Source organism: Bactrocera latifrons, unplaced genomic scaffold (assembly GCF_001853355.1).
Source record: "Bactrocera latifrons isolate USDA-ARS-PBARC rearing strain unplaced genomic scaffold, ASM185335v1 scaffold_124, whole genome shotgun sequence".
In the NCBI taxonomy this organism is placed as follows: domain Eukaryota; kingdom Metazoa; phylum Arthropoda; class Insecta; order Diptera; family Tephritidae; genus Bactrocera; species Bactrocera latifrons.
This window is the reverse complement of record NW_017534675.1, coordinates 270,638-288,540: the sequence shown is the minus strand read 5'-3', so window position 1 is coordinate 288,540 and position 17,903 is coordinate 270,638. Positions and strand designations below refer to the sequence as shown.

The window sequence follows — 17,903 nt, the reverse complement described above, 5'->3', positions numbered from 1 at the left end:
TATCTGAAAAAATTTCTTCGGAGTTTCGGTAGGTCGTCGCCTCATTGTTCAACAAAGTCTAGTTTACTTGCGGTTTTTAGTCTCGATATTTTTCTAACTTTGAAGTTAATTTTCTCAAGTATGTTTTAATGTTTGATTAAGTAAATTTAGTCACTAATCTATAAAAGAATGATGGTATTTGTTAAAAGGTTTGGTGGATTCAAAGTTTAAACTTAAAAACTCACAATCTCACCGGACTTCGCCCTCTAACGATTTTTTGCTTTTGTTTCGGCATATTGTTGAATATCTATACAAATTTATGCAAACTATACCATATGGTTTCCATCTCCGCTGATGTGATTATTGGTAATTTCGAGTAATTTACTGACATCGCTTTGATGACTTGATAATCGAACAATCGGAAATAATAGAATTTATTAATGAAACACTTTGTAATTGCTTTGCACTTAGTTGGTCAATGGTTGACATATTGGTGAATGATTTCCGGCGATATATTCTGCAAACTCGTGACAACTGTTATTATGTGTAAATTTGTAAAGGGTTTCTGTGCCTACATACGTATGTCCTTCTGCACTTCGTTGGTAGCAAAAGCTATTCAAATCTTACTTTGGCATTGTAATCGCATTTTAGAAATGTACTATATGTACAAATATATAAAGGGAACTGGGAACATTCGTATGTAGTAGAAGTACACTAAGGTATTTTGAATCAAGCATTCACCATATTGACACTGTTGCTAAAGTATAGCTAAAGTTTACGTTTTTTTCTTGTTTTCACTTCTGAAGCACGGGGTTGTAGTTCTATTTTTCGTGGAGATATTTCGTACTTGAAGCTTGCCTCTTTAGCACCAATACTTATTATTAAATAATAACTTCTATTATAAGCCAAGAAAAAACATAATTTACTCTCTGAATTTGGTGTTTTGTAGACCGCGAAAAAAAAAATTTACGGGAAGTCCAGTCAAGATTTTTAAATGTCTTTAGCATGCAAAAGAGTAGTTGGCTTTTCTAAAATTTGATTAAGTTTAGGCTATTCAAAAGACGATAGTAGAGAAATTATCTGTCTCCTTGAACCTGTCATTTTTTCCAACGCTATGGCGTGAGCACCCATGATCGAGACCGCTACATCACTGTTATTTAATCTGGTTCTTCAGTATCGGCACTTACGTGGGTTACCTTTTATATTTCGGGATTAGATAACGAAAACAAATTTTAATAATCGAAAATCGCTTTAAATATTTTTCTTTAAGATCTAGACACTTTTGCCAGTCTGATGAAGGTATTTCCAAAACATGGCCTCAACCGCCTCTTCAGTCGTCGAAAAACGTTAACCTCTTAGTTTATTTTTTGCAAATAGGAATAAAAATAAGTCATGTGGTGCCAAGTCAAGACTATACGAAGCACGTTCGATGTTTTGAGTGCTCAAAAAGTCTCTTGTTTCAGTCGATATGTGATAGTTAGCATTGGCGTGGTAAAGAGTGATCTGTCTTCTATGGTTGGTTGTCCTGAATTCGGGAAAGACAACTGACAAACATGGTTGTAAACTACACAGAATTTGCAGTTCTAGTGGTATAGTTTCCACATGTCCAGTTTTTCCAAAAAAAAAAAGACAACCATTTGCCACGTGCGCGACAACTTTTGTTGGATACGCTCATCTGGAAACAATTGAATGCTTTTTACTGTTTGCTTCATACGTATACATCTTCTTTATCAGCCACGTTCGTCTCGAAGCAGCGTTAGCGTATTTTTTAACATTTCTCGCAATCAATCGAGCATTTTTTTAAGCGATTGACAAATTGTGTGGCATCCAACGCCAGCAAATATGCTGACCAATGCCTATAGTGGCCTCGATCTCATGATAAGTCAAATGACGATCTGATAATATCAGTTTGCGAACAGCATCAATAGTTCCCGGAACAACAACTGATTTTGAACGACCTTCATGAAAGTCGTCTCGCAGTGAGCCACGACCTCGATTGAATTCTCTATACCATTGATAAACACTGGTCCAGGAGGGAGCTTCAATACCAAAAATTGAATTAAATTCATCGGTACAATGTGGCGGAGCTAATCCACGTCGAAAGTTGTAAAAGTAATGGCTCGAAATGTTGTTGATTTTATCAAATTATTAGGCGAGATGAATATCTTAAGTTACTATAAACAGCACAAATCGTGCTCGTATGTCAAAACGACCTGAGTACTTATATCATCAAAATGTCCAATTACACGTAACATTACAGTATAGTAAATTGCCAGATAGAAACACCAGGACAGCCAAATCGCGAAATATATGAAACTTATGTACATATATATGTATATACCCATTCTATGAGGCTCTTATGGAAGTGAAAATATTTGCACTTCGCAAAACAGGAGTACCTCCCACGAGTGGATGAAAATTAAGTTTAGTTAGGTAATTTAAGTTAATTAATAAAAAAGGTTATGCGACAAAATAAGACAAGCATTTCGAGGAATGAGGACTACCCCAATAAAAAAGCATACCTATATTTCTATATATATTTTTTTTTTTGCTATGGATTCCGCTCTCGTTGTAGCACTGACAGTGCGATTGACAAATTTATCGAGATAAAAATTTATAGCTCAATAGCAATAAAAAATGTTGCAGAGAAGCTACATATTCATTTGAACACATACATTCACACGGAAAAGCACCTACATACATACAAACATATATATGGGAATATTTGCAAATTCGTATTTACCAATCGTCTGCTGCCCGTGTAGATACTTGTAATATGTTGGTTATAAAAGGTGAATAGCGTAATAACTACTCCATGCATGCATCCATACACCCACACACACACTCACCCAAATGCGCTTTGTATTGTGAGTTTTCTACAACCGTTGCAAAGTGTTGTTTGCTCTTGTTGTTGTTGTAATAGTTGTGAAGGATTTTATATGCTTTTGCGCGCAATTTCATGAATATCACGCGCAAAAGCCGGCGCGCTTTGGGTCGCCAATAAATATTTTAGTGATTTATTTGTAGCATAAAAAGCTTATCAGCAACAAATGCGAGCGTACGTATCGCAATGGTATCGGCGTTTAAGGTGCACAGTAAGCAGATTTCTGTGTATGGCTGTGTCGTGAATGTGGGTCATATGCGATATTTACCCTTCAGAGACTATCATCACCCACTGACGTCCGCTCGGGTAATGGATACTGCGACCCGCTATGCGATGCGATGCGCGATGAGATGTTGCTAAGTGCCGAAAAGTGGCAAAAATATTGTTTTCAATCAACGCGTAAGCGTGTGAACAACTTCTAAACACATTGATGTATGGGTTATACTAGATTGATTGACAAGAGAGTTGTGTCGAGGAGTACCTAGATGTAAGTATCACCATATATCTGTGTGTTGTGATCAGTACTTTCTTCTTCTTCCTTATTGCCGTAAGCACCATTTACGCGGTTATAGTTGAGTTTAAAACAGCGCAAGGCTGTTTTTTCCCCTTTCCTGGGATGGTTCGCCTACTCAGTTTAGTTAACTTTTTACCCGGAAAATGCAGACCAAACTGAAATGGTCTCCTCACAAGCTATGAAAGCTGGATTCTATGGTGGCTTAGTGGTTGATTATCCCAATTCCACCAAAGCAAAGAAGTATTTTTTAGTTTTGATGACGGGTGGTACTACACCGATGCCAAAAGCGTTAGGTAAGTCAGCGTTGTGATTTCGAAAATTTAGAATCTAATGTTAATTTTAAATTTAAGGATCGGAAAAAGAAGAAAAATGAATAAATTATATTAAAAAGAGTGATATGTGTCGAGAAGCTCGAGGTAAACCGATGAAAAAATCAAGAGAATGGATATTAGCTGAAAAAGAATGTAGGCGACGCCAAGGCCGTGACACCCGACCAGATACAAAATACATGGGACGAAAACGTAGTGGAAAATTTTAGTTCGAAAGCTATTATTTACATTACAATTTGTTTRACGTAGCAACCTTTTCTGTACAATTCTTCGTTTATAATAATTTCAAACGGATGTTTTTTAGCTGCCCAGATGATACTTGGCCATATGTGAATTAATATTTTCTGGGCACTCCCAAGTGAATGGCGCTTACAGAACTTTCCTCCCATGACTCTATCCTCCATGAGAACTTTATTTATTACTATAACTGGGACTTATGGATTGTAAACAATGGACTAGGGGCTAGCCCTAACCTTAACTGGCACTCTATTTCACCTTCCCTCACTCGATGTTACCACAATTTCTCTGTCCCACACGGCAAAATCTCCAGGCGTCCAGATCGACCAGCAGGAACTGTGCTTTAAAATCAAATATAGTCATGTAGATTCATCCGGCTATCACTTTCTTACATATCTATGGATCATTGGTCCGATTGCCAGCATTAAAAAGAGAATCAAGTGTCATGTCCGACTGATCCGCTTAATATACTTCCGCATAAACGGTCCATAAATGTTGTCATACGGAAAGTATCAAGATTCTTTTTATTTTTTATAAGGATCAAGGTTGGCTCCATTACCTTCCGACTTCCTGAACCACCTCGAAATATGTAGATCTAAATATAATACATATTTCTATAGACTATTAATCTGATAACAAGGTTGGATTTCAATAGTAACTACCAGGTGAGAATACTTAGACGTGAATGAGAAGAGGTTTGGTAGGAGAGGAGGAGATAACTATCTCAATCTATATGAACACGCTTCACAACAATATTTGCCTCAGCTGCGATCTTGAGAGAACAATGAAATAGTTTAACACTTTCTTAGCGAGTGACCAACTCTATCCGTTGTAGAATTCTTGGAAAACATCAACTACCATGAATGCCCAGCTCAGTTTTAATGCAGAGGAGTCTTTTTTTCACCTATTCTACATAGTAAAGTAACCATATATTATTTTCACAAAGTTCCAAGATTCAGAGGCATGCCCTTCACTAAGTCTATAAGATTTGCAGATCTTCAGTCTAAAGTCAATATCTTCAGCTGAAGACAATATCAGTGCTCCCGCTGTATGTTGGATCTTCTTGATATTTCTAAAGGCACTTGAAGGTCGTGGAAATTTATTATTTTGTACAAACTCTACTTAAAATGAAGCTCCGCTAAACTTACTAGCTCTGAAACTCACACAAATTTATATTAGTTCAGTCTGTCTCTGAAGATTTTTAAACTCAAGAATTTTGGTCCAGACTCTCCTCTATTTGAAACACTTAATCTCTTTCGCTAAGTCCTGCATCAATGCATGAAAGTCTCGGACTCGCCTTAGACTATATCCATCGAATTTTTTAGTAGAGACTTAGTAAATCCCACCTCATAAAACACCGCACTAATGTTCTTTCATATCGGTCATCCAGTAATGGCGTAGGTGAAATTTTCTTGAACCCTGATCGTTGTTAAGCGCTTTCGTAAAAAAGTTATCCCTTTGCCCAAGCGACTGTTAGAATAGGTATAACCACTTAGCACTGCGCATATCGCAAACAGTAAAACACATACCAGGAAATACCACAACATCCATTTGGTCGCCGGTAATGATTGTCCAGTATGGCTGCCTAGTCAGTGTATTGTTTTGGCCATTTCGAAGGGTGCATACTTTTCCACTTTCTGCATTTTTTCTTTTATCTGCCTTTGGCAGCCGCAGCAACAGTAACGGGACCAATGGCTGATTGTAGTTCGCGCGGTCAGAGGGCTTTTGCATTTGCATACCACTCTCCATCCTCTTGCACCCTGACACTTCCACCATAGATGTGTATGGTTACCATTGCTGCTCCGTTGTTCCGGTCCTTTGTTGCTTTACCTTTTCGCTTTGTTGCGTTTGGATGTTCTATTGCTGTTTATATACCTTAAGGTTACATTTTTATTGGCGGCTAAGCGAAGCGTCGCGAAATACTCAATTGTCGTTTGCCAAACACAGTGGCTGTATAGCGTTGGGGGCTGGTGGTTTCGCAGGAAGTTCTGACATAGCTTTTCGCGGCAACAATTGGCAGTGTGATTGCAAATATCTGCATTGATATGTTTTTTAAAAGCGTTTGGCAGATTTTTTTTTTTTTTTTTTTTTGAATTTTTTTCCATTCAGCTCAGCCATCCGTCAATACAATAGATTTATTGAGTGCAATCGTTTTAGGTAACTGTTGTTCAGTCCGTGCTTTTTCCTTCCTTATTGCGTGTTCTATACAGTTGAAATTGTATTGGATGGCTCCATATTTTTATATGCATACTCCGATGGAGAGTGGCTTTTATATGTAGAAGATCATGCCAATATTTGAATTTAATAACACTGATAGCCTAAACTCTTCACTTTTGGTTTGGATTTGATGGAGATTTTACTAAAAAATAAGACTTTACTGTACTTTGATATTATCCGAGAGATATAGGGATTTATAAGATTTAAGACGTTTCCTATCGAATAAGTGTAAGATCCACGCACTAAATGTTACTCCATAAATGGTCGTAAGCTTATTTAGTGTTTACTCTATAATATATAGATTCTCGGACGCTAGTTTAGAAAACTAAATCTGGCTTTAAAACATACGTTAAGAGAAAAAGTTTCAATGGAGTTTCTTCGAAACCTGTGGATCTCTTAATGAACCGCCGTTATTCAAATTAGAATCTGGTTTTGCTTGATTCATTAGCAAAATTTAACATTAACCATTTACAGGTGTACACATTTGAAAGAATGTAAAAACTTTGACGAAAGAAATACGAATTTTTTAATGAAAGAAAATGACAGAAAATAAGTCTAATTTAAGTCGTACTGGTTATTTCTTTTTTTATTTCCGTCATGATCGGCAGGAACCTTTCCGAGCCATTCGGTACCAAGCGAGGTTTCAGACAAGAAACCTAATATCGTGTGACTTCTTGAATATATTGTTGGAGAAAATACAATTAATACGAGCTTCAAAGCTAAATAGAGAATGTACAATCTTCTATAAGAGTGTAAAGCTGCTGGCTGATGATACCGATATCATTACCCTCAACAACCGTGCCGTTAGTTCCGCTCTCTCCAGACTGGATAAGGAAGCGAAGCAAATGGGTTTGGTAGTGAACGTCGGCAAGACAAGATATCTCCTGTCATCAAACAAACATTGATCTGGGAACCTTCATTAACACAAATAACAACGTTATCCTCGAAATTCAACGCAGAATAACTCTTGCTAACAGGTGCTCCTTTGGACTGAATAGGCAAATGAGAAGTAAAGTTCTCTCTTAACAAACGAAAATATCAAACCCTACAAGTTACATGATGACGACATCTGATGAGCCTACGATACGAGTTTTCGAGAGAAAGGTTCTGCGGAAATTTATAGTGCTTTGCTCATTTGCATTTGCAACGGCGAATACCGCAGTTGATGGAGCGATGAGCTGTATTACATATACGACGGCTTTCACAAAACTCAGCGAATTAAAAGACAGCGTTTACCAGCTCGGAGAGTACTCGACGCAGTACCCGGCGGTGCAACCAGAGGAAGAGGAAGACCTCCACTCTGTTGGAAAGAACAGGTGGAGAAGGACCTGGATTCACTTGGAATCTTTGTCTATTATATGTATAATAGCGAAAGAAGATACTGTTTTTCGAAGGTCTGCCAATACATATTATGAAACATTTATTACTACTAGCCCATATGGACTTCCTTTTCAACGTTTTCTACAAATATATCTTGATGATTGTGCACAATCATAGCTATACCACTGCATAGTAGTAAGTCTCATGCAATATTGCGCTTTCGTAGTTTCCGGCTCATTTGCAGCCCAATTTGTATATCCCATAGCCTTATAATTGAGACCCCAATACCATGACTTTTGATCAGCTAGTCTATTACCAGAAGTCCAGTAACGTTCAACGGTTAATGCTAGAAAATTACATAAATTACAATGCTTTGTTATTGCTGATGCAATTAGAAAAGAACTGTTCTTACTGTTATAGTTTAGAAATCCATTTAACTGTACTGCTTCTTCTAAGTTTCGGATAGAAACTAGATACCAACCATTCTTTCTGCAAAAGTATTCGGCAGCGAACCAGCTTATCTAAAGAAAGAACAAATATTAAATTAGTCTAACTTTAACGGATCTTCCCGCATTTGGGTTTTAACCATAACCACCACGTTACTCCCCTAGGGACCAGTCCACATGAGCATGTTGGAGCGAACTGCAAGGGCTCCCTGCTCTCCATGATACCAGAATTAAGTCTCCGGTCAGACCTTGTAGCCGAAATTACTACCAGTTGAGCTTTCACACAGCTCTGAACTGGTGGCCAGGGTTCTAACTTTAATTAAATTAATTTATTTCTACTTACTGCATCATCGCTCACATAAAAATCCTCATCCGTTGCAGCCACTGCTCGGTGTTCGGCTTTGGAATCTGGAAGTTGGATGAAAGCTTATTTAGGACAATTATTTAGTATGAAGGTTTTAATATAAGGAAATATTTCCTTCAAAAGTTACTTAAGACCTTACTACCAAACACGTTTGCATGCATGAATTGATTTAGTTAAGATTGGTTGTGGTCTATAAACCCAATAGACCTACCATACCTTCAGCAATATACCAATCTGAGAAAAACGAGTTTCTAACAACAAACAAACGTTGTTAGTAAAAGAAATTGTGAAGAGACGATGCCACCTGATACATATATGATAATTCTGGTCTATTATAGAGCCACCCAAGTTCAATACAGAAAATCTGAACCTTACCTAGTTTTGGCTATTCCTGGTCTAAAGCAGATAGAAACGAGTCGAAGTAAATGTAAAATAACAAGAAGTTCACAAAATTTACAAATTGGAAATCTATACCTTTCCACCATATAGCACGAGGCATGTGTGACTTGAAGAATCTGGTCTTTGTTCTTTGAGAGAGAACTTTATTTCGCAACTGCCTACTCAGTCCGAAGTAGCAGCTGTTGGCAAAAGTTACTCTGCATTGGATTTTTCCAAGATATACAGAATTGTCTACGACTTCAAAGTTATGACTATCAAGAGTGACGTGGAGGTCAAGCCGCGAATGCGACGACTGTTCACTACCAGACCCCATTTGTTTCTCTTTCTTATCTAGTCTGATGAGACCAGAACTAACGGCGTCACAGAAACTTATGGACATGTATGGAAACCTTTTTTGACAAAATATTTTCACGATGTCGCAATTGTCCAAAACATCACTATAGCATACAGCTTCATAAAAGTTGATATTTCCTAATTAAGTTTCTTTAATTCGACTTGAAGGTTTGTGGAACAATGATATTCAAAATATCCAGAAAGATATATGCTTTACTTTTGTATTATTGTTAAGTTTGTAATATCGTATTTATTTTTCACATCAAAATACTTACCGTCATATCCTGTTACTGTTTTATTTAATATTATATTTTCCAAATCAATCACAGCACTTTGCGTCGCTTCAAAGTGTAAAAAGACCATGAAGAACGCCACAAAAAGTGGCAAATTTATGTTAAACAATCGCTTCATTGGGTCAACTGTTAACGACAGTAAATGTATAACTTACGTTTGGCTTTGCTTGATACATGCTTTTATAGAATTCTTATTTTAGAGATAAAATAAATTTTTGAAGGAAACTTCTGATATGCGTTATCACATGTAATACCATAAAAGTATAGCAGAACTTAAATAAATATATGTAGATATTGGGTGTCAGCAAACTAAAAATTTACTTCAAAGGCAAACACTTTCAAAATAACGGGTTTAATATCTTTCGAAGCTGAATGCAGGTCCAAGTTTTAACTTGGCTTAAACCAAATCTTTATATGTCAAGTTTTCGCTATCGGGATTAGGTATGAATATAACAGAACTAACTATCTATAAATATTAACTATCTAGTATCGATAAGTTTACGTCAATAAAGAAGAAGAAGTTTTGATGAGTAATATTATATTGCTTATATATTACAAATCGCTGCTAATTTGGAAATAGTCTTAAAATATTATATTATATTAACTTATAGCATTGTATTTTAGTATGTTAAATATCTTAACATATTTTGAAAAGAATTTTGTCGAAATGTTCCGATACTAGTAAGCTAGTAAGATCTTGAACTGAACTGTTGAATGAAATAACGTTTTATTGTATGACACATGGTTTAGTTCTTCTGGAGCTAACTCCACTAATTTATTTGTTGCAACCCTCCCATATTCCAATCACTGTTTAATATTATGACGCTTTCTTTTTTTCTCGACCTTCTCATTCGAATGAAATCTTTTTCCAGCGAGCCTTAGAAATTTATGACTGTTATGTTATTCGCCTCTCTTTAGCTTTATGGTTTCCAATATAATTTCACTAATTTTCACGACGTTTTCTAGCGTTACTCTAGTGGTCTTTCTGAACATCTCTTGAGATCTTTCAGAACGGAGATCATCTTTTGTGCTCTGCAATCCAGTTATTGACTCTTGCTTATTTTGTCTTAGATTTTCCGTAACACTTATCAATCCATTCCTTTGCCTCAACGACCAGGCATCGGACAAATTGTAAAACCACATTAAAATATTGCCCAATAAGGTAATCATTTATGGCGTACTGAACACTTTTTCATCCGGTTGTCGTTAAATGATTTTATTTGCAGATTTCAATGCAATTCCTTTTATAAATCAACTCAATTTCAATTGTTCGATGCAGCAATGAAATGCTTTATTACATGGTGTATTCAAAAAGTAAATGCATTTAACATTTATATACTTACACTTATGGTAAATTATTTTAAAGATACAGACAGACGTATAGTGTATGGTCCAATCAATGCAGCTCCACATTCTGATCATTTATTTATTATAGTGTATTATATTATATATCAATTTTAAGGTCTTCTCCTAGGTGTTAATAATTTTGTGGCAAACTTAGTAAGTACACCCGGTTCAGCGTATATTGTGAGCAAAATTTATACTTTCAAGACTGATACCTTGCGTTATTTTTCCATTTCGACACTATACCAATTCTGCCTTTAAAGTATAATAACTAATATTTAGCTTTAAAAATCCGTAGCTCATGTATGGTTAAATTACTTTTTGACTACACCTGGTATATACTTTTTCCATATTTTATATCACATTTTGTTTTGCTTTATCCTTTAGCGCCACTCAAAGAACTTTCAGTTTGCGAACAGCAATTATTTAATAAATTACAAAAAAATATTAATAATGCAAATTTACTTTCTCGTTTTGTCCACTGCCCGCCATTTACTCATTTAAAAATAATTTAAAAACGCAGCACGCCATTATTTGTGTAATTGTGTATATTTATATAAAATAATACAGTAACAACCATTGTAATGAGCACACTATGAAAATTTATATTAATTGCCAATATTATGGAGTTTATTAAAAAATAATAGAGACAATAACGTTTAAAAGACAAAGAAATATAAAAAAAGCCTTCTCCATTTTGTTGGGATAAGTAAAAAGGTAGATTTCTCGTGAGGCCACGCATAATTTCATTTGGGCAGCAATACGCGTGTTTATTGTAATAACCATAACTCCTAGATAATGATCAAAAGACCGCCACATAAGAACAAAACACCTAGAGTTCTAGACTAATGTATATTCCAACCAATAGCAAATTCATTAAACTTTCCTTACAAGCACTCAAGCTTTAAGATTTTCGACGATAACATTTTCGCTATGTCCAGGCAACCCGGTTTCCTTTACTATCTTTTAGATCACAGTCAACAAACTCAAGGCCTTTATAGCAGCTCTGCCATTGGATTAGATACATACCTCCCTAAAAGAAGACACACTTCTGAGAAGTAAATTTGCAGCTAACTTGATCGCTGACACTTCTGTTTCAAAGACACTACAGTAGAGTGAAAGTCTGAAAGAAACTTTGATTGAGTGCTGCGACAGAAGGCTTCCCCTCTTATCAACCCCTTGAGATTCGATCCGTCTATAAAAATCTCACTGCGACGCTTTTGAAACGAAACTGCCCCACTTACATATATCTTGCATCCACTAGTCGATTCCGCGGCGCAGTGGTCCAAGTTATTTTGATTTAGTCGAAGTGTGAGGGAATTTCGGAATGCCCCTCTCTGGGACCCTTGATTGGTCCAGTTACCTAGAATCTAATAGCAAGCTTCACAGCAGTGCCTCTGCCGGTTATGTCTAAGGCTGCTGCTGCTGTACGTAGGGCATCACTGAATCGATCTGCTTATTGAACGAACTCCAGCCATTTAGCCAGTGCGGCTTTACCAGGCGCTTAGTAAACTATAAGGTGCTTTCCAAAGTAAACAGGACTGCTAATCTGCTCATTTCATGACATTTAATCGATTGGAAGTGAAGTTATTGCGTTCTAAGTGTCAGTATGTTTGAGTTATCGGTGCGAAAATGAGCTTCGAACAAAGAGCCAACATTAAATTTTGTTTTAAAATTGGTAAAACTTTTACCGAAACGTTTCAATTCATGATACAAGTTTATGGCGATGATTGCATATCCCGTAGCCTAGAGCAGGAGTGGTGTCAAAGCTTTCGAAGTGGTCGTGAGGACATAAATGGCGATCAACATGTGGGCCAATCGAAATCCGTGATCACCGGAAGTTCCATCGAAACTGTGCGTGAATTCATCAAAAATCAGCCGAAGTCAACATGGAAATGAAATTGAGCATCTGCAAAACATCAATTTATCGCATTTTGACCGAACATTTGAGCTTACGAAAAGTATGTGCACGGTTTGTTTTGCACAAATTGACTGACGACCAAAAATTGCTCAGAATCCAACATTCGATGGACATCATTGTGACCGATTATTTGACCAAAAATCACATTTTAGCCATTAACTACTCCCCGTATTCACCTGATATGGTACCATGCGACTTCTTTTTTTTCGAAAAAATGCATTTACCCATGAAAGGAAAGGCTTGCTAAAACACTCGTTTGACAGCTGTATTGAAGCAGTAGGAGACTATTTTGAACAAAATTTGGTTTTACTTTGGAACACACCTTGTAGTGAAATGCCGTATAGAGAAGTATTGGCTTAACGACCTTAAAGGCTTGAGTACTTTACCTTTTCGACAAGACGCAGAGAAGACAATATATGAGATACTTCAGGTTCGCTTCGGCCTCAAACCTATTAACCCCGTGACTCCATATCGGTAAGCTTCATCATTTATTCAAGTTAAGTCCACTACTTATATAATATATAGACAGAATTTTTAAAACTTGTACTTACTCGTAAAAACAGTAAAAATACTAATTTTTGATACGAAAAATGTCAATAATTAAGATATATAAGATTCATATCTTAGTCTAAAAAATATTCTAGACCATTTAATGGAGGAGACATACATTTTATTTACCTTTCTGTTTATGTTCACAACTGTATGTAAATGTTTAATTGAAAGTGCTGTGTGTGCCTTTATTAATCACATTTAATATTGAAATAACAGTGGTTGAGCACTTGATGGGCGTAGACACCGCTTACGCGATTATAGCACACCCACTACGTATACGCAATTGTTTTTATACAACTTACGCATTTCATCTCTAATATATAACACTATGAGAAGAAGCAGAAGAAGCTTTCTCCTAAATCTCAAAGACTCTCCTAGCCCCAGTATATTGATAAAGTCCGATAATCTGGTGGGTCTTAGCGAAGCGATGTGATTCCTATTTGAAAACATGGATTCCAGGGCCTTAAACCTGGGTTTGCATACTACTGCATTCTGGTGTTTCACGCTCCCTGTCTCAGAACTGGCAATTTACGCAAAAAGCTAAGCCCATGTTATGTAATTGCTTCTTCAGCTTTCAAAGCCCGGTGTAAATACGACCAGTAGGCTGAGGTTATTCCGAGGGAAATTGATTGCATATTTAGAACTGCTGAGGTCATACCCTCAATTAGCAACTTTGCATGCCGCATGGCATGTAGTTGTTGTCAATGCCTTTCTCTGCCTTGATGCTTCTTCCTTGAGGGTACCATGTTAGTGGATACTACGCATCGGGCGAGCTCATCAGCCAGTTCGTTCCCGGCTATTCCTTTGTGACCGGGCACCCAGATGAGGTGCATATGCTTACGTTCCGTGCTCTTCTCTTCTGCACCAGTAGTGATTTGATCTCATAGAAGAAGACTGCTTTAAGTGCTGCTTGACAATCGCTAAGTATGGTTATACGTTCGTTGTGATGGTTGCGTCTTGGTGAAGTTTTTTGTGAATTTTAATAATGCTGTCCCTTGGAAGAAGGGCCAACGATGTAGTACCATTTAACTATTTCAACCGGTGAGATGAGATTACCTTACCTCTGCCACACGTTTCTGCTGTCATTTGTAGAAATGTGTGCTTGGCTACATGATCAATCACTAGATGAGGTAGTGTGAGTTCAAAAATGACTTCAAGTGCTGCTGTCGGAGAAGTGCGCAGTACACCCGATATGCAGATACATGCAAGTCGTTGCAGCTTCGATAGTTGGAGCCCTACCGAAGTCTGCGTAGCTTGGTGTACAACCACCTAACGATCCTTGGCTTGCATCCCCGGGATTTTTCAGCCTGCGGATTGCACACCATTAGTGCTTTGGTCGCCTTGACCAAGATGCTGCTTCAACCGCAGAATTGAATCCAGCTTGAGACTATGATATTTGACCATGTTGGTCATCTCTATCTCTATGCCCCCAAGTATAAGGTTCCAACGGCCGTCTCGTGTAGGGCACCACCCTTTTGCCAGATTTAAGCCTACTTTTATTAAGTCGTATTCGTATTCACGTATTCAAATGTAGTTCTGCCTATAACAATAGTGTCATCCGCGTAGTAGGTCGTCCACGACCAGACTGCTTAACAGGAGGATAGCACTACCCCTCGTGGGCAGAACCTTGTAGTACCGAGACGAATTCTAGTATATCCTACTGTGGTTTCAGCTATTCTGGTACGCAGTACGGTCTCTATCCATCTACGCACCGGTGTTGCTACATTACTTTTCTCCAGTACCCTTGCTTCGATGTCAAGAAGGCACAAAGCATCACTTCCCCTCCTTCCATCAAACTCTCTATCTCCGAGGTTAGCTGGTATAGAGTAGCATTGGTTGATCTTATAAATATACTTTGTAGAGTCTGCAAACTCCATGACAAACTTAATATAACCTTTCCGCGATATAAACAGATTATAAATATACATAGCTTGAAACCCTTTTTCCACATCTTTAACGTCCACTACTGACATCCACTACACATATGTACGTGTGTATGTAAGTCAGCAATATGTGGCTGCCATTTAATGTCAGCTTTACCAACGAAGCCGCCGCTATTTATGTACATGAATTTCATTTTCATTTTCCTTTTAAATTCTGCAACTGAGTTCACTCCTTTTTATTTGCTTCTACCATATATTTGGTTGATGACCTTATTTTTTAATATCCAACACTACAAACACATTAAGTGGCGATGTCAGCGCCAGACAGCAGCGCTTGGCATTTACCAAAGCGCCTTCAGCTATGCAACGAAAGTTGATGACTTGCCTGCGGGTAGTTGTTTCAGCGCTGACGCTGCAGCTGAGGCTGTTGCTGAGGCTTTGCTGATATTTTATTTCGACAGTAATGCGGACTTAAAAATGTCGTGAGCGAAATATTACAAAGAAAATTGAAAATATTATTAAATTTCCATGCGGAAAATCGGTTATTAACTATGTCGTAAACTGTAGCGCCACACGCTTTTTTCAACGCTTTTCTAGCAAGGAAATAAAAGATTGCAGTGCTTGTATATGCTTATAAATATATGTGTGTGTGCCTACTTCATTTTCAGTCACTTGTGGGCAAGCCTTAGCTGTGCTTCAGTTACATGCACTTTATTTCTTGCCACCGCGGTTCAAAGTTCCAGTGAGAGAGTTGATTAATTAGTTGAATTTTGTAAAAATTCTAAGTACTTGAACCGGCATTGCTTTGACGCTGATCAAATTAAGTGCTTTCAGTTTATCAACACTCAGCGAAAAGTATGATTAACGTGGATTTTGTCAAACGCAGGGAAAATGAAAAAAAAAAAAATTGTAAAAAAAATTAAATAAATTTTTAAGTAAGCTCTCAGCTATTTTGCTTGCATTACAAACAACCGCAAACGCCAATCCCATACGTTGATTTTTCTACGTACACTCTCTAGGCTTACGGGTGTAGTAACATACCATATATACATAAGTACATATGTACGCAACTCAAATTCGTTATTTACTGAGAATTACGAATGCCTCACTGCGCAGAAGGATTATTATCGCAGCGCGATTCATTTGCCAGCGGCATATTATTTTATATTAAATAATGTGAGGAAAACATTAAATATTTCTTTTTCTACGGACATATGAACGCATTACAGAAGTATAGTGGAATAAATATTTAATCCCGCCACCTGTTGACGCAATTAACTCAATAGAAAGAGACGTACGTAGTTTTGTTTTGATCGAGTGAGCAATCAGGACTGTGCTGTATTTTATAAAAATGGAAAAAATACCAAAATCGGTCGGTAATTCAATTATACGCGCAGTTAAATCCAAAAACGCTTAGATTCCGTATACGATGACACTTTTAAGTCAGTTTCAACCGTCAAAAATTAGTATGTCGAATTTCCAGTCGGTCGCTTGTCAGCTTTTGTCCCAAAAAGACAGCTTACGTCATGGATAACTCGAAAAAAGTTCATTATTTCTTATGGACAGAGAGCCGTTAAAACGTTTGCGCAATTGCTGAGACAGTAAATATCTATAAATATAAGACTACGTAGATCATGTTCTGCTTAAAATACTGGGCATGAAAAATATATCGGTGGGGTGGAGACCTCATTTGCTCAGTCCAAGTCAAAAGCGCAATCATGAAGCCACTTCCCATCGTCAAACGTTGCCATTAATGCGTAATCGGTAAGATTTTTACGTCGTTTCGTGACTGCTAACGAAACATAGGTCCAGTGGTACACGTCAGAAACCAAGAAATAGTCGCTCATAGGATCTGCTTCGAAGAATACGAAGACTGTACTATTGAGTCTAATGGTAACGACTGGCATTCACAAATTCTTTAAATTCTGCTTATGCACATCTCATCCATCGTATACGTACGACTTCCTTTTGTTTCTAAACACTTACAGTCACTCTTATTCTTCTTTATTGGCATAGACTAGCCTACGCCAGTCTTTCCTTTTCACAGTTTGGCACCAATTGGAGATTCCAGGTGTGGCCAGATCCTTCTTCACCTGGTCTTACCAATCTTACCAATGGCGTGGCGGCCTTCCAACTCTCAGAGCTGGAGTGTTTTCAACCATTCATACGACTAAGGTAGCCGCTGTCTCTTAATTCGCTGAACTATGTAAATGTCGTCGTATACTTATCTCATACCGCTCATTGTTCCATCGACTGCGGTATTCGGCGTTTCCAATGTAAAAACGACTTTCTTCCGCAGAACCTTTTACTCGAAAACTCGTAATATCGACACATCAGCTGTTGTCATCGTCCATGCAGGTCGGGGATAATGAGTAGAATTTTGTCAACCGTTTGTCCAGAGAGGACTTTACATCTCATTTGAGTACTCAGTCCAAAGTACGACCTGTTTGCAAAAGTTATTCTGCGTTGGCTTTTTGTTGACTTTTTTCTTGGTGTTAATGCTGATTCCAAGATAGACGAAACTATCTACGACTTCGAGGTTAACTTAATGCATTTGCCATGGTCGTCATACGAAGCTGCTGCTTTCTTTTCATTGGGGGCGTATTTTAGGAGGCAGGTTCCAAATCCAGTGCACAACCCTAAGGAGAGATTTTTCGCCTTCTCACTTACCGAAAATCGTGAGCTGCTTGAGAAATATGTAAAATAATCGTTTTTGGCCACTCAAAAGTGACTCGCGCTCAGAAAACTTGCGTGAACTACTACACATGGCTCCATTCTCCCTAACGTTCCTCACCGTGTAGATATTCAATCTTTGACCAAGTATCCTCTGGGTAGCCTAAGAACATTCGTTCGAAGGYGAGCTAAAGTGAGAAGGCGAAACATTCCCT

General features: G+C 37.6%; 1 protein-coding gene across 1 annotated transcript; it reads right to left on the bottom strand.

Annotated features, from left to right (window-relative positions):
• Window positions 1-7,539: 7,539 nt before the first annotated feature.
• On the bottom strand, window positions 7,540-9,453 carry LOC108978593 (lithostathine-1-like). Its single transcript, XM_018948960.1, has 4 exons — window positions 9,298-9,453; window positions 8,270-8,334; window positions 7,893-8,001; window positions 7,540-7,826 (listed from the first exon to the last, which is right to left on the bottom strand). Exons 1-4 carry the CDS (start codon window positions 9,431-9,433, stop codon window positions 7,612-7,614), a joined length of 525 nt encoding a protein of 174 aa, XP_018804505.1. The 5' UTR covers window positions 9,434-9,453; the 3' UTR covers window positions 7,540-7,611.
• Between the last annotated feature and the right edge of the window lie 8,450 nt (window positions 9,454-17,903).

Bases quoted from the DNA above. Each gene is read 5' to 3' on its own strand.
- LOC108978593 (XM_018948960.1), bottom strand. From the start codon at position 9,433: ATGAAGCGATTGTTTAACATAAATTTGCCACTTTTTGTGGCGTTCTTC. The intron at 8,002-8,269 runs GTAAGTAGAAAT...TTCTTTCTTTAG, and splicing joins TTTATGTGAGCGATGATGCA to ATAAGCTGGTTCGCTGCCGA. The intron at 7,827-7,892 runs GTAAGAACAGTT...GTAATTTTCTAG, and splicing joins TGGATTTCTAAACTATAACA to CATTAACCGTTGAACGTTAC.